We start from the raw sequence: 18,961 nt of genomic DNA on the forward strand, positions 1-18,961 counted from the left end.
TTTGTGAGGTATCGTTAAAGGTTTTGGAAGGGGGTGCCCAGGTGGCTCAGTCAGTTAAGCATCTACCTTTGGCTCAGGTCACTGTCTCAGGGTCCCGGGATCAAGCCCTATGTCAGGCTCCTTGCTCAGTGGGAAACCTGTTTCTCCCTCTGCTGCTCCTCCTGCTTATGTGCACACACTCTTTCTCTTTCTGTCAAATAAGTAAATAAAATCTTTAAAAAAAAAAAAAAAGGTTTAGGAAGTAGTCTTATCTAAAAACAATATTTTCTCACTTGTATTATTTTCTTCAGCACAGCATGATAATCGTATTTCGCTTCCTGGTGTCTTTGTGTGCACAAAAATGAGTGTCCATCCACAATCAGGAAATCTAGAGTTGGCATTTCTGTTTAAAAACAATTGAAAGCCCAAGAACTGCCAACCATGACAGCTCTGTAGGCAAATATAAGGTTGAGAAGGATCAACATAGTTTGTTTTGTTTTGTTTTGTTTTTTAAGATTTATTTATTCATGAGAAATACACAGAGAGAGGCAGAGACATAGGCAGAGGAAGAAGCAGGCTCCCTCTGGGGAACCTGATATGGGACTTGATCCCAGGATCCCGGGATCCCGACCTAAGCCAAAGGCAGACTCTGCTCAACCACTGAACCACCCAGGCACCCCAGATCAACACAGTTTAAAAACAGAAAGTTCTTATTTGATAATTGCTCCTGAACATTCATCAGCTAACACACATTTTCCATAATGTATACATATTTTATGCATCACAAATGGTGTAGTGATTTGAGTGCTAAATACTGACATTTCCTATATAAAAAAATTAAAGAAAAAATCTTGGTTATGATAGGAAAATAATATTCTCTTTCTTAAAAAGGTCAGTGGAATCAGCTGAATAGGACGTCCAGATTGCATAGTTACATTCTAATGTAATTTAACAGAAGACTTCTTGCTACATTGTATGCAAAAACTTGATTTTTTTTTCTTTTCTTCTCTAGGGGGACTTTAGGGGGACTTCATTGAAAACCCTAGCAGCCAGTCTCTCTTTAAAAAAAAAAAAAAGGGCAGCCTGGGTGGCTCAGTGGTTTAGCACTGCCTTTGGCCCAGGGCATGATCCTGGAGACCTGGGATCGAGTCCCATGTCAGGCTCCCTGCATGGAGCCTGCTTCTCCCTCTACCTGTGTCTCTGCCTGCCTCTCTCTCTCTCTCTCTCTGTCTCTCATGAATAAATAAATAAATAAATTTTAAAAAAAATTATTTATTTGAGAGAGAGTGAGAGCACAAGCAGGGAGGAGGGACAGAGGGCAAAGAAGAAGCAGACTCCTCACTGAGCAGGGAGCCTGACATGGGGCTCGATCCCAGGACCCCAAGATCATGACGCTTAACCGACTGAGCCATCCAGGCACCCTGGCCTCTCTAGCTTGATTTGCAGAATCACCTCATATTTTACTTTCCACCAGCCCTTTGATACTTCCAGAAGGGTGCCATGAGACAAGAAAAGAAAAATCATTTTAAACATTTTGGCAAATCAGTGAATTAATTAAAAAATGGTTTATGCCAAACAGCACAAATAAATGCACAGATCACCGCTACCTTTGATATAAAGAACCATCCAAACATTAGCAGGGATTGATTAGTAAAAAACATCTGTTATATACAATTTTTTGTTAACAAGATTTATTGGAACCAGATCAGTAAAGCTCTGTTACACTGGGAGGTCTATTGGGACCTGGAAATACCTTTGTTATAGCGGACTGGAGATATACTGATGCTAATCATTAAAACAGGGTTCTACTAGCATAAGATTTATCAGAACCAGTAAGCAAACAGCACCTGGAAGAGACAGGTATTAAGAACATTTCAGGTAGAGGGCCATGAGCCACATTTGGCTTACCTGTTCGGCAGAGCCCGTCATGTGCATAAGAGGCCGTGGAAGGGGAACCTCCATCTGCAGGCTCTCTCTGTTCCAAAATAAACACAGCAGCCATAGGCAAAGAAGTGAAGCTGTAATTGAGTACTTAGGGGTCAGTTTATGTGACATCTGTGCAAAGTGAAATGCAGGTCCAGCAGAGTTCAGTGGTAGGTATGAAATTGTACCATGTTCCCATCATCAGCCTGCAGGTGTCTAATTCCACTTCTTAAAATAATAAGATACTAATAATAGAAATAATAATGTTTTCTGAAATGGAGCAGTGCATTACTCAGTGCATACTACTGAAGAGCAGTCCTTGGCCACAGAGGATATTGATCTTTCCCTCCCTTTCAGGAGAGGTCTTGGAGTATTTATTTGTGCTGGAAGATTCCCTTTAACTTTCACAGACTGCATGTTCTTAGGGCTCTGGGGGAACAGTTAGAAGCAAAAAAAAAAAAAAAAAGTTAACACTTTTTAATATTTTATCTTCCATAAACCATGGAATCCTGTGTTTACTAGTCTGGAAAGACAAAATGCAATTTCTGGGACCAAAAAAAAAAAAAATTACCCTCTTGAATTTTTTTTGGTTCTTTGTTTGAAAGCTTTTCTGCCTTTTCAAAGAGCATTTGTGAATTAATGGAAATGAAGCTCGGCTTTCTGGTGCCTGAAAATTCCAGGTTTGTGGGCCTTTTTTGTCAGTCTAGAGGAGGCCTTTTAGGCAGTACTAAGTTGAAGGCAGAATTTTAGAAGATCAACAGGAAAAGAAGACAAAGAGCTGGTTTTCTTCTGAAAGACTTTTTTAGTAACATAAACATTACTGTAGATTGCTATCTTTAAAAAGATGACAATGTTATTTTCTTGCCTGGTGTTGAAAGTTGATTAATCTCAGGCAGCAGTCTATAAATCACCATTCCTAGTCCACTGATATCATTACTTTGCATTTACATAAGTGGTTTTACTACTACAACTCAAAGCAAGCTCGGCTTTAAATCATTATTAGAGCATTTGATCATTTGGCATATGTTTTCCTGCAATTTTTTAATTGGCCTCTTGAAAGAAAACAGCTGGCAGTAATCATATAGTAAGTCAAATAGATTTGCTGAGACCCTTAGATAATTAGTAAGAAATACTCAGACAGTGGTGTTTGGAACAGTCAACATTTGGAATATAACTGATAGAACCTCATAGTATCTTTAATACCCCCCAATTTGCAAATGTCCCTATTGGAAACTTACTAGAAAAGTCATCTGTTAAGTTTGAAACACATCTGTCAGCCCAAAGATGAGTTTCTGTGGGAAGAATTTATAAACTTATATAATTCTCATATATTCACAAAAAGGGAGAGAGGGGAGGGGTATGATGTTTTCCCCGTGATTTAAGAAAGGACTTTTGAGTGAGAAGCAGCTGGAATCTTTCACACCAGCAGGACCTTTTGAAAGGAACAGAATCTGTGAAAATTTGAAACAAAATGTTCAAGTGGAAAAGTTATAAATTGTTACAGAAATCTTTGTTTTATGCACAAAAATCCATTTGACTGAGTTTTTCAAGTGTGTAATTCATTTTTCTGGGCATAGAAAAGTATTCAGATAGGGTATTTTGCAGGATGATAGTCTTCAAATCCTATGGGAATCATTTAGCTATAAAGTAAGGAGGAGATTTTGTATTATGACAGCTGCCTCTTTTATGCCGCCTTTATGTAATGTCAATATCGTATTTCTTGACCTTGTGAATAGCAGAACAGCTCACGGCTTTAACACTATGTCAGTCTTTCAAAATTAAGATTCTCACTGTAAAGGGTGATGTAGCAAACTCATCAGTTGCTTCTTTGTGCTAGTTGAGTAAAATTACTATCTTCAATTGTAGACTTCTAAAAATTCCTCAAGACTGGTTTTGAACGTTATAAATTTACAACTGTTAGAAACTCACAAAATGAAAAAAAAAAAAAAAGAAAAGAAAAAGAAACTCACAAAATGTTTTGCATTACCCTAGGAAACCAAACTCACTAATCAGGAAAAAAAAATTTGTATTTAGATAAATTGGTACTAAACATCAGAAATAAAGGCACATAATTCGTAAATGTAATTTTGCCCCTCTGTACAGTGTGACCTATTTCTTTGTGATCCATGCCCAGAATCTAGAATCTCATGCTGGAGAAGTCTCAGGGGGTCCCCCAGATGTTTCCCTTTGTCTGAAAATGGTCACACGATGCCAGGAGAAGCTTTACAGAGAAGATCCTAGCTACCAGCTTTGCGAGCGAGCCCTCCTTACACACCTAAAAATCATAGGTGATCGGAGGAGATACGCAAGTGTATAGAAATACACTCAAATAGTAACTTCTTTGTTAAACCTGAACTTGAATTTGGTTCACAAAGTAAAGAGGAAGAAAGGAAAAGGAAAGGAAAATTGTTTCCTGCACAGATTTTTTATTTTTATTTTTTTTAAGATTTTTTAAAATTATTATTTACTCATGAGAGACACAGAGAGAGAGAGGCAGAGACACAGGCAGGGGAGAAGCAGGCTCCATGCAGGGAGCCCAACGTGGGACTCGATCCCAGGACTCCAGGATCACACCCTGGGCTGAAGGCAGCGCCAAACCACTGAGCCACCCAGGCTGCCCTCCTCGTTTTTCCTAAAGGAAGACAAACCCATGTGGATTTTGCTAATCCTCCTATCAAATAGGATTTTTGCTTCCTTTGCCTCATGGTGTCTTGGTTAAATTTGCTGTTGCTGTTATTTGCGGCAAATTCCCTGTTTGATGTATTGCTAGAAATCTCAGAAAATCTTCTTAGTGGATCATTCAAAGTTCCTAGGCTTGATGAGTGGTATGGGCAGTAGATGAGAGACACATCATGGCAACAAACAAAAAACAAAACAAAACAAAAAACCCTAAATCAAAGGACCAGGGTAGCACTGGGAATCTATGTTTTTGCTGGTAACGTTAATAACTACCTAAAAGATTCTATTTTTCATAGAATCTGGTTAATGTTAAAAATAAGAAAACTTTGGTTTTAGTCTCAGTTCAGCAAATGACTCTCCAAGAGACCGTTTTTCTTTTTTTTTCTTTTTTTTTTTAATTTTTTTTTTAATTTTTATTTATTTGTGATAGTCACAGAGAGAGAGAGAGAATGAGGCAGAGACACAGGCAGAGGGAGAAGCAGGCTCCATGCACCGGGAGCCTGACGTGGGATTCGATCCCGGGTCTCCAGGATCACGCCCTGGGCCAAAGGCAGGCGCCAAACCGCTGCGCCACCCAGGGATCCCGAGACCATTTTTCTTTTTCTAAAAATGAAACATGAACTGTTTTAGCGTGTCTTCTAAGTTGACCTTTATCAGGTGCACTGAACTCTGGGGGAGATGTCCGAGAAAGTGGAAGACCCCGGGAGAGGAAGCTGGGAACTTCCAGCATATTCATTAGGTATTAGCTTCTCACACCTCCGGAGATGGAGTGACCAGGTCTCCCATCAGGGCAACTTTGTGATACGCAACCACGGCGCGAGGCCAGATCATTCCACAGGGCTGACCACCTATAAGTTAGTGCAGATGTTTACAGACAGCAGAAAGGCAAATAGAACATTTCTACATAGTTGTCCTTTGGGAAGGATTAAGAGCCATGGATCCCTTCCAGAATGTAATGGATTTGGACGGGCTTCACGCCTTAGTGATTTCTTGTTATATGTGTCTATGTAACCCTGCCCTGGGGGGAGAGCGAGAGGAACCACTACAGGCTCTAGCAGGGAAGTCAAGCCTGGGATTGTCATCGGGGAATCTTGTTTGCCAACAAACTAGTGTTTCATGGGTAAGACAATCCCTTCCTCCTTTAGCTCCTTCCTTCCCCAAATATACTTTGAACATGATGAGTGTGGGTAAACCTAGACTCCAGCTTAATTGCCTCTCCCACAGCGTCAGCCAGTCAAAGCCCGTCCCTTAAGAGTGCCTTTCGATATTTGCAGTGAATCAGATCCCTGTTCTCGGGGTGCTTGTAGTTAAACAGGGAAGAGGCAAGACCCAGAAATCCATCACTGTGGGCTCTCCAGTGTTTGGTGAACTGAGTATTTGCTTAAACTATGCCTTAATGGCATGTGAGTAAGAACTTCAAACCCTCCTTGGGAATTGAACTGTCCTGAACGCGAGTGGCTTACCTGTGTGAAGACCTCCAGGGGCTGACCACTGCATCTGGAAGAGTTTGAACTCTGTGCCTGCGAGTGAAGGTTCTCAACATTCTGTGCCTAATCTGCCTTTCATTTGGCCTTATTTCCTCTTACCTCCCCTGCACCCCACTACTACTGAGCTCATACCGCATTGCTCTTTTGACGTCACTGCCCAGCATCCCAGTGACCAGTATCTGCCTTGTTCTGTGTGAGCAGCACAGAAGCTGCTCCCATAGCCTTGGTTAGAGCTGAGGACCAGGGGGGCCTGGAGGGCTCAGGGGTTGAGCATCTGCCTTTGGCTCAAGGCATGATCCCGGGGTCCTGAATTGAGTCCCGCATTGGACTCCTTGTAGGGAGCCTGCTTTTCCCCCTGCCTGTGTCTCTGCCTCTCTCTCTGTGTGTCTCATGAATAAGTAAATAAAATCTTTTTAAAAAGTAAAATAGGGATGCCTGGGTGGCTCAGCAGTTGGGTGCTTGCCTTTGGCTCAGGTCGTGATCCCGGGATCTGGGATCAAGCCCCGCATCACGTTCCCTGCATGGAGCCTGCTTATCCCTCTGCCTGTGTCTCTGTCTCTCTCTCTCAGTCATGTCTCTTATGAATAAATAAATAAATCCTTAAAAAAAAAGTAAAATAAAAAAAGAACCGAGGACCAAGGCAGGCTCCATGGGGTGAGCCTCTGCCAGCCCAATAGGAGCCATGAGACACTTGCTGGACCAGGAGAGGGAAATACCCTCTAAATAGCAAAACCTCCATCCCAAGGTGGAGGCCAGTAATTGCCTCTGGAGGTAAAGAGTGGATGCAAACACCAAATACACTGGCCCAGTGGGGATGCAGGTCTATTGAGTGTGCAGAGAGGAATCAAGCCTCTGAAAAACACTGGCTAAAACCAGGAGAGTATTTAAGTATCCTTCAAACCTGAGAACATGGGAGTCTGTGGAAAAAGGGATTTCTGGTGCCAGGACCTCCTACTAGTACCAGATAATCCACTTCCCACTCTCAGAGTCATTTCCAGGCCTTGTCAAAAGCAAAGGTTATTTATTTGTCATATTTTAGACAACAGTTTCCAGCATGTGGTCAATCCAAGCGAAGAAAACCAGACTTGTGTGTCAGCAAGGGAAACAGCTCTCAAGGAGCAGCAGTCAGGCTGCCCATTCTTTTTTTTTTTTTAAGATTTTATTTATTTATTCATGAGAGACAGAGAGAGAGAGAGGCAGAGACACAGGCAGAGGGAGAAGCAGGCTCCATGCAGGGAGCCCGACGTGGGACTCAATCCCGGGACCCCAGGATCACGCCCTGGGCCGAAGGCAGATGTTCAACTGCTGAGCCACCCAGGCATCCCCTGGGCTGCCCCTTCTTGCAGGCCTTTGAGCCCATGACCAATCCCTGGGAGCTTCTCCCATAGGGATACGGGTGACTCTTTTCCTCCCAGATTCATGCTGCTCAGGGACACTTGGTCTCTGGCTCTCTCTGCTTTCAGGCTATCTGTGAGCACTCTGCTCTGCCCTATTCTGTGCCCCCGGGGAGAGGGCCACTGGGCTCTGCACCTTGTGTGTTCTCTTCTCTCTATATTAAATACATAAATTTAAAGGGAGCACCCCTTCCTCCTCCCCCCACTTTTCATTAAAAGGGAACAAATGTGGGGTCTCAGCTGAGGCTGCTGGGTAGGGTTGGATCCTGTAGTGCGGGTGTCTAGGACAGAGGGTGAGCCATTCCTGGGCATTATCTCTGTCCCATTCCTCTCTTCCAGCAATGAGGTGGTGAGGAGTGACTTGAAGAAGCTGCCAGCACTTCCCACTCAAGCCCTGAAGGAGCACCCTTCCCTGGCCTACTGGTAAGTTGCACCCCCTCTGCACACCCCTCAGGAGCGAGCCCTCCTGGGGTGCAGGGGGCTAGGGGCTGCCGAGGGGGCAGGCTAGACCAACGTGTCGGAGTGACTTGGGCCTGTGTCAGACCACTTCCCGCGTGTATATAGATGCCACGGTTTGCGTGAGACCTCCTTTTTCTATTTTCTTTCTTTAAAAAGAAAAAAGAAAACCTTCTAAAATTTCACTTTGGATGCTTTGCCTCCTTGGAGACCCTTTCATGTGCTGCTCAAGTTTCGTTCTGGAATCCTTGTCATTTGATGACAGGATGTGTGAGGTTTTGAGATGTGGGAGGACTACAGGGTTTTTTTTTTCTTCTTCTTCACTGAAGAGAGAGATTGATTCTTTGATTTTCCCACAATGTTTCATATCTTCTCATTTAGCTGCCATGTAACATTGTGCCCTTGTTCATCTGTCAGGCCCTAAATTACTGATTCTGAATAGCAAGGGCATGTGAAAGGGTCCCGGAGTGTGGTTCTGGTCACAGTCGAGCACGGCCTGCATTCCTGGGTGATATGTGCAAACACTGTGCACACAGGCCCTGGCCACTGTCCCCTGACAAGCGACAGTGCCGCGTCCCTTCTGACTTCTTTATGGCAAGCATTGGCCGCTTTTATAATAAATAATCATTAAATTGTAGCATGTGACTCTTCTAAGCACATCTTTGTTATGCTTTATGAAACGTATGGATGGCAAGCATTTCATCTCATCGGGACACGTCTGCAGTCAGCACGCTAGGGTCTCAACCATTCAGGTGGCTCTGGGAGACCCCTTTGGCTGGGATTAGGCATGTTGTGATGCGGAAGGGCATGAGCCAGATTAAACTCTAGTCCAGAAGAAGTTTCTCCTCAAGAGACCATGAGATGGGGCAGCGGGAGCAGAAATGAGAAGCTAGACCCTGGGGCAGAGAGCTCCCTCCAGGGTGCTGACATGCTCTCCCCACCCAATCTCTTCTCACTGAGCTTTTTCTTTTTTTTTTTTTTTTTTCCATTCATCCTTTGCTAACATAGATGGCGCTCCACAGTGGCTTTGTGTAATTACAATCTAGCCCCCAGGAACAGAATCTGTTTAGCCTGCAGGGACTAACTACCCTGTCTGCATGTGTGAACACCAACATGTGTTCCTGGGGTCCTGTTGGCCTCTCCCCAATCCCCTGTGCTCCCTGGGCCTCATCTTCTGTGTCCTCCTACCATCCCCCCAGCTGCTCATTCTTAGGAAACCAGTGGTGAAAGAGCTAGAGATACAAGAATATAACTCTGGAAGCCAGTAGTTTCTACATAAAGCGGTGTGTTTGCCAGGTAGAGGCTGTGATGTTGCTGGGTTGTCTGGGGTCAAAGTTGCTATTTTAGCCTAAACCATCCCTCTGTGATCTCATTCAGTTGTTTCCAGACACTTCCTACACCTCGTGCTTACCAATTCCTCTGTAACTTTCCCTCTCTCCTTCCTTCTCTCTGTCTCTGTCTCTCTGTCTCTATTTCTCTTTCATTTTCTCCACAGTCTGTTCCATGCTCCCATGTTATTACTAATACAGAAATGCTGTATCTTCTCTTGTGTCAATATGAACATCTTCATCTTCATCTGCATCTGTAATCTTGCCGGAGTGTCCCTCTGTGTCTGTGACCTGGCCAGCACTTTCCCTGGGCCTCCTTTAGACCCAGAGACACCCATGCCACTGTGCGCACTCACAGAGAGGATGCAGAACTGAGGGCTATTTCTGAAGTGGGTGCCTTCCAGCTCCACAGCCCAGACAAGCCAGTAGCATGGACCATCCTGTTGACTTATTGCTAAAAATCACCTTATTCCACTGTGCTTGGCTAGCTGTAGTTGACCCTCCTCTCCTAATCTACTTATTTGGTTTTCTTTAAAAAAAAAAAAAGCAAAGATTTCAGGAAGGAATAAATGCTGCTCATGCTTCAGAGACTGGAGACAAAGCTGGCAGACCAAGCATGTTCATGGACTTCTGTTGGCCTTGGTATCATCACACATCTCTGCGATTTACCATCACCCCTTGTTGGTGGAGGAGATCTTCACTGGCCCTGACCTCACAATCTCTATCGAGCTGCCCACAGCCCTGATTATCCCTGAATGGAGGACACATATTTGCAGTTCTTCGAGGCTCTCCTGCTCGCGCTGGCCTTCACAGACGAGGCAGATGGCCTTCAGGCCAGAAAAGGCCATAGGCAGCCCATCCACACTAGTCAGGAAAGGCATTACAGCCTAGAGAGCAAAGCAGTGGGTTTTAGAATCCCAGCCACGTTTCTGAACATGGGGTAATGACAGCTCAGGAAGCTTGACTTACTTGACTTACTTCTCTGCTGCCTCAATTTCCCATCTATAAAATGGAATTAACCATACCAACCGAATCCAGACTCTAATTAAGAGCGGAAGAAGTCACATAATGCAATTAGCAAGTAGTGAAAGGTGCATAGGAATGCTGAGTAATCATGCAGTAATCCTTTCTGCTGCTTTTCCCTCAGCGTGTAACAAGCTTGGACTTACTCCTCGGGGTTTCCCAATTGGCAGGCATCTGAGGCAGAGGTTAGAATTATGTGTTCAGGGCCACAGAACAGAGCCATATGAGGGCCCTGACCTGGATTCTCCCGAGGGCCTACCTTGCAAATGCTGGACACCCCCCACCCTCACAGCACCCACGCCAGCTATGCAGGGACATCTACCTTTACTCCAGAATCACTGCCCCCGGCTGGTGATGGCTCCTCTAAGACAGGAAACCATGTCACCATCCCCATGTTTCCTCTTGATCCCCCATGCATTTCCTGGGCCCCTGGCCTGCAGAGAGATGATCTCACTGAAAGACTAGCGAAGCCTAGTCAGCCTTAACCGCTGTCTTTTCCCTTCGTGTGACGCGGTGTCTTCCAGTTAGTGTTTTAGAGTTCTATTTGCTCTGGCTGGTGCATTTTTTATAGTTATTCCATTGAGTTCCTGCCACAGATCTGGGGTCGCTGGGAAACTCTGCAAAGCTCAGTGCACTTGAGCACATCTGTAAATTCCAGAGGAAGTGGGGGGAGAGATGGGGGCAGAATGGCTTCTCGGTGAGTATGGCAGGTGATCATAGGATGGGCCCACGGTGTTTCAATTGGGCCCAAAGATTTGGGAGAAGCTGAAGAAGGAGAGGGGATCCCTGGGTGGCTCAGCGGTTTAGCGCCTGCCTTTGGCCCAGGGTGCAATCCTGGAGTCCTGGGATCGAGTCCCACGTCGGGCTCCCAGCATGGAGCCTGCTTCTCCCTCCTCCTGTGTCTCTGCCTCTCTCTCTCTCTGTCTGTGTGTCTATCATAAATAAATAAATAAATAAATAAATAAATAAATAAATAGTCTTAAAAAAAAAAAAAAAAAGAAAGAGAGAGAGAAAAGCTGAAGAAGGAGAAGCTAGATATTGTAGCCTCACCGTTGGCCCCGGGCAGCAGGAGATCCTGGGAGCCGTGGTGGTAGCAGAGCCCTGCAGCTGTCGGGCACTGAGAAACAGCTGCCTGTGGTGCTTCTGATTTACGCAGGGTGTTGGTCTGAGCCTCCAGTGTGTTCGCAGCTACGGCACAACATTGATTTTTATCTCCCCAGCCCAGCCCAGGGATCCTCCCTCCCATCGGCTCACATCCACACTGAGCTGCTTGCCCCTGGATCCAAGAGTTGACCTCACAAAATGCTAGATCCTGTGGTAGGAAACATGCCAAAGCATGTGAGTGGGAGACGTGCAAGCTAGAAGAGGAACCCTGCAAATGTCCCAACAGATCTCCAAAGGTCTGGTGAGGTGGTGCTCTCCCCAGGCAGCATGCTCCTGGAGAATGCTCTCGGGAGAGGGCTTTCTCACACTCTGTGCAGAGCGTCCCAGGTTGCCTGGGAGCCGAGGAGAAATAGATCTGCATCTGCCCCTTTCTGAACACAAAGTGTTCAGACCCCACCCAAATGACTCTCCAACCAGAGAAGGGCTCCTTGGGGCTAGCCAGTTTCCGTTCTGAGCGTAAAGATGCTCGCTTGGGAAGAGTCAGATGATTGTACATACCCCAGATTTCAGAATACTAAAATGAAGAGGGAGCCATTCAATAGTAAGATAATAATTGGGAAAATCAATAAATTACCCCCAAGTAGTAGTTAGTGAACATACAGGAGACATTATCTCTAGAAATGGCCTTTCTTTTTTTTAAGATTTTATTTATTCATTCATGAGAAACAGAGAGACAGAGACACAGGCAGAGGGAGAAGCAGGCTCCATGTAGGGAGCCCAACATGGGACTCGATCCTGGGTCTCCAGGATCACGTCCTGGGCCAAAGGTGGCGCTAGACCGCTGAGCTACCCAGGCTGCCCCCTTTTTTTCCTTTGGAAAAAAAAAAAAGGCAAGAATAGGCTTTAGATCACCTCAGATACCAAATAAATACATAATGACCAGATCACAGAGTCCAAGTCTTTCGGACTTGACTTCTCAGCAGGTGGGATGTGCTTCCCCTCTGGCTCTCCTTGTTACTTCTGTGCTTCCAAAGGTAGCAGCCATAGCTCCCTGGGCACCAGAGTCACTTCTCAGAGTCCCTTCATGCCCCCTGCTCTGTCAAAGCGGGGTCTGGCTGGCTGGCCAGTGTCCCCCAAGGCGCAAGCTAGTCTCTTGTTTTAGGAGTAAGATTTCAAGACATCAAGGAGTTCTCATCTCACTTCTAGTAGCTGGCATGGTGTTTCCCAGTGCTTCTCTGGGCCTCTGATTATCTCGTGGTTTGGATTAGCCAGGCCCAAATTCCAGAACTTTCCCAACCTCACTGGAAGCCCTCAACCCTGACCACTAATTCACACTAGGGAAGCCCTGGGCATTCTGTTGAGGTCAACGCCTGCCCTCCTGTGTGAGGTCCTGTGCGCACAGGGTTCAGGAGATGAGGAGGGTGAGGAAGACATGTGGGCGTTCCAGCCAAAGCATCACCCCGATGTTCAGCCAGCGGTTTTCCTCCCCCTTCATTCTGTGTCCCTCTCCAGTGAGACACATGCTCACTGCTGCTTCCTCCCCTCCCCTCATAGCATTTCCTGCAAGGAGCGGACCCCAAGGAAATCTGTAGCCCGAGGCACATCACTTAGGCTGAGTTCAGAAGTACCACTCAGGGCAAATCATTTCTAAGAGAGCTATCAGCTCCTTGGAGCTTCTCTTAAGATTGCTCAGGCTCAGAGGAAGTATCTCCATTAGCAGGGTGCTGGGTGGTGACCCAGGGACTATATGTAACAGAATCTTTGTCTTATAATTCTAGCGAGGATCGAGTAATTGAGCACTATAAGAAACTGAATGGCCAGACCAGAGGTCAAGCAATTGTAAAGTAAGTGGTCCCCTCCCAGCTCCCATGAGGCTGTGTGTGTGTGTGTGTGCATGTAGCATGTGTCAGGGCTGTTCAGTTCTGAACAGCTGGATGGACATATCTCCACGGGGGGATGGTTCCGTTTCATTTTCAAGTCAGTAATCCCCCCAAGAGCTTTGTCATGCACATGCACACACAAATATGTATATGATTCCAGTTCTGCCGAATAACCACCCTTGTGTGTGTGTGTGTCTGTGTGTGCGTGCACCTGTGCTGTCTTCCCAGCTACATGAGCATTGTGGAGTCTCTTCCGACCTACGGAGTTCACTATTATGCGGTGAAGGTAAGTGCCAAGCCTGCCCTAAAAACAAAACCCAAAACAACCCACAAGCACCTCTCACTTTTTTCCTTTTCAGTCTTACTGAAGATCTGGTGGGCGGACTGGCAGTGGGCAGGGTGGAGGACTTGGTCAGGATGACTGTGTCCTAGGGGAAGTTGAAGTTCTGGAGCTTCCCCCTTGTGGGAGGACTTGATGCAGTTTCTCTTCAAAACTCACGTTTCCTCATGTAAAGTGGGTACAATAAATCACTACTTCCTTTTATACTCAGAAGAATCTTGGGAGGTCGGGACCGCAGATTCCATCTAAATGCAATGAATTGCAGAGAACAAAAACTTTAAGCAGAATCAGCAATGTTTTTCTTGGTGGTCAGATGCCACATAGGCAGTTTTGGAGAAGGACTGGCATTAGCGGCTGACAGATTAAGTACATGGCTGTTTAAGGAGACAGATCTTGTCTTTTTAAATATTGTGATGTTCAGTCCTATGGAACACAGACTCTATTCCAAACTCTCTTTAATTTTATCCGTAATGCCCATGTCTGGGATCCCTTCCTTGAAATAATAGACAAGGATGTGCTGGTGTGCCCTTATCTGTGATGAGAAAGGATACTTTTCCTCCCTTAGTTTACCACAACATGCAGAGTTTAAGTCATTGCCTAAAGTCCAGCCAAAAAGTGCAGAAAACCCTCTTGAATGCAAGATGGTTCCACCAGCCAACCTGAGGTTCTCTTGCTCTTTGGCCAGTTTCTTTCCACAAGGTTCCATCCAGCTGTATTTTTAATTCCTTTGGGCTAGAACATGCTCCATGTTTCATTTATCTTTGTGTCGCTCGTGGCAGCCTACACAACACTTTGCATGTCCTTGGTACATGTTCAGTTGCCTCTGTCTTCCACTAACCTGCAGCCTTCGGATGGCCAAGACTGTGTGTTGCATCCTGTTACTTATTCCTGAAACCCAGTGTGGCACCTGACACATTGAAGATGCTCAGTAGATATTTACTAAATAAATGTTACTGAGCATTGAACTGGGTCATTGAGGTATACTTCCATGATAGGAACAAATGTCAGAACTCTATTCATGGAGCCCAGATATGAGGCATATGCAGGGACGCCAGTCCGACCCAGCAGCTCAGCTCAGGATCTCTCATAAAGCCTGAAACTGTTAAATCCTTCCTGATGTCCTACCAAAGCTCTTCCAACCAAGGGAGGCCATAATCCCTCTTCACCATCATTCATGAAACTCACAGAACTGTCACCACCATTCCTGCCCAGAAGTTCTCAGGCTTAAGCTGGAGGTCTTATCAGGAGTGTCACCTTTCCTTTTGAGCCCCCTCCCATCCCCATGAGGGAGATGAATCCATGAAGGAGAACCCCAACCTAAGAGGCCACACGCTGTCATGTGCCCAGTGAATTCATTGGGCAGTCAACCCCCAAGAGGAAATTGGACAGTCTGTGACATGGGGTTGAACATCCACAGCACTGGCTGCCAGGGTTCCACACATAGCTGAGTCCATTTCCTAGAGTCCATTTCCACTTCACCGTCTTGTTACCATAAAGAAACGTAAGGATCCAACAGTAGTTCCTGACATTGTTACAAGAGGCATTTCATAGAAATCAGCCAGTGAGTCTGTTGCTCCGTTGTGGAAATATTCTGTGGGGCCATATGGCAAAGGGGTCTGCATTCTAGAAAGTGAACAAGGACTTGCCTGGACTAGGTGCTTTCATTCACTGTTTGTTCATAATTTGATCTCACCTCCATTGCTCATACTTAAAATAGAGCTTACGAAATTTGCTACCCCCACAAAAGTCTCCTAGGTGTTGGAAGACCATCAAGGTAGATATCAGACTATATAGACAAAGTGGAAATTTTTGGCCGGAGACTTCATCCAGCCTTTTACTTGTATAAACCTGTGTCGTCCCATCTCTTTGTCAGCCCCAGAGCTTGACAAAAGGGTGGCCTCTGATGAATATGCTTTCTGCCCTCCAGTGCAACTTGAGAAACATGCTCTTCTGCCATTCATGAGAGCAGAAGCATACCCTGTGATTTTCAGAGTGTCAGAAGTAAGTGCATGTTTGGCTCTTGGAATCTCCAGGCTTAAGCAGTTGCTCTCCTACTTATTTGGAGAAAGAGCACAGGAAGCCAAGCCAGCCCAAACCAACCAGATCCAGCCTCACCAGTCAGTGGCCTCGTGATTTCACAGATGCCATGTTCTGTGGGGTGGCGACCACCCTTACCTGGGCAACCCGAAGCTGCGGTGGTATTGAATCCCCTGTGCTGTTCTCTGAAACTGTTGCAGGACACACAGGCGCTTTCCAGAGACAGAGGATTTATACCTTTAAAAAAATGTGTAGGAAATCACATACCCTGAAACTTTTCTAAAAATTCAAAGTGTATTTTCTTGCCAGTCTTCTTTATCATTGTGTTTACATTGAAATAACTCATACGAGTATTTGAAAAGCATGAAGCCTGTTTTGAGTTGTTAAGAATCTACCATGGGTTATACTGGGTTATTCATAGGTGTGGCAACTAGGACAAATCTAGGGAATGGCTGCTTCATATGCCCACTTGGCTCCTAGCATCCAGGAGCTTTAGAACAGCTCAGAGTCCTCCTACCTGAATGTCGGATCACAGTTTACAATCTGGTGGCAAGAGGTCTCTGTTGAAGGAATAAAGAGAGGGACTTGGTGTTTCTTCTAATTCAGATCTCAGAAGGTCTAGGCTTCGATTTTGCTACTTTTGTCTGACAGCTGGGAGTCACACAGTCCAACGGATCTCTTAAAATGAGCAGGACCACATGGTGGCATCTGCCCACCCTGCACTGCCATTGACCTGCTGGAGGGATGGGGTAGGCCCTGAGTATAACAGAACCAACCCTTTGCTTTGATTTCTTTGTCTTTGAAATCGGAGGAATCTTAAATGCATGTTACTGAGTGAAAGAAGCCAAGCTGAAAAGTCTACATACTATATGATTCCAACTATATGACATTCTGGAAGAGGTAAAACTATGGGCCAGAACTTAGGACAGGGAGAAGAAGGGGTAAATAGGTGGAACACAGTATTTTCAGGACAGTAAACTACTCTGTTTGATGTTATAATGGTGGATACATATCATTGTACATTTGTCCATTCTCATGGAGTATTCCACACCAAGAATGAACCCTAATGTAACCTCTGGACTGTGGGTGATCATGATGGATCAATGTAGGTTCATCAAGTTATAACAAATGTTCCCCTCTGGTGGGGATGTTGATAGTGGGGGAGACTCTGCAGGTATGGAGGCAGGAGTGTGTGGGAAATCTCTGTACTTCCTTCTCCATTTTGTTGTGAACCTCAGACTTCTCTTTGAAAAACCACCAACTTAAAAAAAAGATTTTTAGAGGAGTCACCTTCTCCATGGTCCCTTCTAAGCTGTGATAGTCGATGATACCTTCTCTGCTCAGAAGGTCATTTCATTAGAATGCTCTCAGATTTTTCTGTTGTGGTGAAACCTGAAATCTTAGAAGGAGACAAAGAATTCTCTACTTACTCAAAGAGGGGGAAGGACCACAGTGTGCTGCTGGTTGGGAGCAGAGCTGGGTCCCCATCCCAGGGCATGTTCCATGGCACCTGTTCACATAACTGAGCATCATCTGCTGATAGGGCACATCCATTAAGGTGGAAAGTAGAGAGGTGGACTCCATCCATTTCAAGGGATTTGCATTTTCCTCTGTCATCACGAGAGCCAGGAGGCCTTCCCTAGGTTCCTGTATGTGTTCTCTGGCTCTGTATTTACCCATACTCCTTTCCATGCCCTAGGACAAGCAGGGGATACCATGGTGGCTGGGACTGAGCTACAAAGGAATCTTCCAGTATGACTACCACGATAAAGTGAAGCCGAGGAAGGTAAGCAGGCTCTCCTTTGTGGGCGTCTGGCTGTCAGAGAGAAGTGAGTAGAAATGTTACATTGTGCAGCCTCCGGGCTCAGCCGTCACCTGCTAATTTGAATGTATACAAATTACTCCATGGTAATCCAGTCTGAGTTCCCAGGTAAATATTTTTTCTCCTGGTCACTCGGGAGATCTGAGCTGTTATAATTATTTAAGATAAGGAGACTGGCCCAGCTCTCCCAAAGCAGATGGGCAAAAGGGCTTTGAGAGACTGTCCTGTTCCTCGATTTCCTGGCTGGGGAGGGTGGGGGCTCCATCCACTTGCAAAAGGGAGAGAATGTCTCTCTTCAGCTCTGAGGCCAATCTGAGCTTTCCCAGAGCATTCTGGTGTGCTTCTTTAGTTTTTGGGGGGGTTTTGGTTTTGGTTTTGGTGGTGGGGAGCTAAAAGAAGAAATTGTAGGTCAAAACAGGGTGAAAAATAAAGAAGAATACAAGGCATTCCTGCAAATCAGGTAAATATTTTATGGCATATTAGAAGTGGTCAGAAATCTGGAAAAAATAAGGTCATTTGCCAAAAAGAAAGGGAAGCAGAGCAGGGTCTGCAGTGTCATCGCAAACACAAAACAGAATGTTTGAAGGGGAGCACAGTGCTCGAATTCTGTTTTCATTTACACACATTTTTCAGACCAGAACAAATTGAAAAATTATAATGGAAAAATATCTCTGGGCTAGAGCTGTCATTCAGATCCTCTGGCAGAGAATAATGGAGTTCGAGCCCTGAAATACATATTAAAAGTCTATCAAAACCACAGTTGCTTTAGGAGAGAGAAAGCAATATTGGCCCATTATGTCATTCTGGATGGCTTTCCAAGCTTCTCTGTCCATGAACAGGATGGAAATCCAGGCTACAGATCTGAGCTGATCAAAGGCTCTCCTTGGCTTCACATCAGCCCTAAAGCCAGCTTCTTTTTTAAAATGATAAGGGGAGAAATGGCCCTTTGCTGGGGAGGATTTGCACTCCCATTGATCAGTAAGTCAGTTTGGTACAAAGAAAAGATCCTGAGCAAGTGAGGGGGGCATTCTCCCTTGGGAACAATTCAGCAGGGACCTGGCTGTCCAGGGGCACATTGTTCGGTGGCTATATCCTCTCCAGGTTCCACTTACACGCTGCAAGACCTTCATCAGACCCTGCATTGTCTCCTCTGTGTTTTTCTCAGTCCCAGGGTCTGTGCTTCCTCCGTACTCTTTCTTCCAGTTTTCCCTCTGCCATGTGCCCACATGACCTTTGTTTCTGTGCTTTTTTTTTTTTTTTTTTTCTTGCATGATCCCTTCCCTCTCTCCTTCTTTTGACATCCAGTCTCCTCTCTTTGCAACCTGCCTGGCCTTTTTTCCAGCTGACAAGACCCAAGAACCCTCTTAGATCCTCTCACAAAATCCTGGTTCTAATCCCTCCAGTGCCTGACTGCCCACATTGGTGGAAGACCAAGGCAGACGTGCATAGTCGCCACTGGACAGTTTGTTAAAATGCAGCAGTAGAATTCTGCTCTCCCTCTGGATGTCA

The 18,961-nt window shown here is 45.4% G+C and overlaps 1 protein-coding gene across 17 annotated transcripts in view; it reads left to right on the forward strand.

Moving 5' to 3' along the window:
• The window catches only part of FRMD4A (FERM domain containing 4A), a 751,487-nt gene that overhangs the window by 644,281 nt on the left and 88,245 nt on the right, over positions 1-18,961 (forward strand). For all 17 annotated transcript variants that reach the window (XM_049100487.1, XM_035713659.2, XM_035713663.2 and 14 more), the window contains 4 exons: positions 7,802-7,885; positions 13,152-13,217; positions 13,482-13,539; positions 17,330-17,416. In XM_049100487.1, the coding sequence (XP_048956444.1) occupies positions 7,802-7,885; positions 13,152-13,217; positions 13,482-13,539; positions 17,330-17,416 (295 nt within the window). The remainder of the gene's footprint in view (positions 1-7,801; positions 7,886-13,151; positions 13,218-13,481; positions 13,540-17,329; positions 17,417-18,961) is intronic.

Source organism: Canis lupus, chromosome 2 (genome assembly GCF_003254725.2).
Source record: "Canis lupus dingo isolate Sandy chromosome 2, ASM325472v2, whole genome shotgun sequence".
NCBI classification, from domain to species: domain Eukaryota; kingdom Metazoa; phylum Chordata; class Mammalia; order Carnivora; family Canidae; genus Canis; species Canis lupus.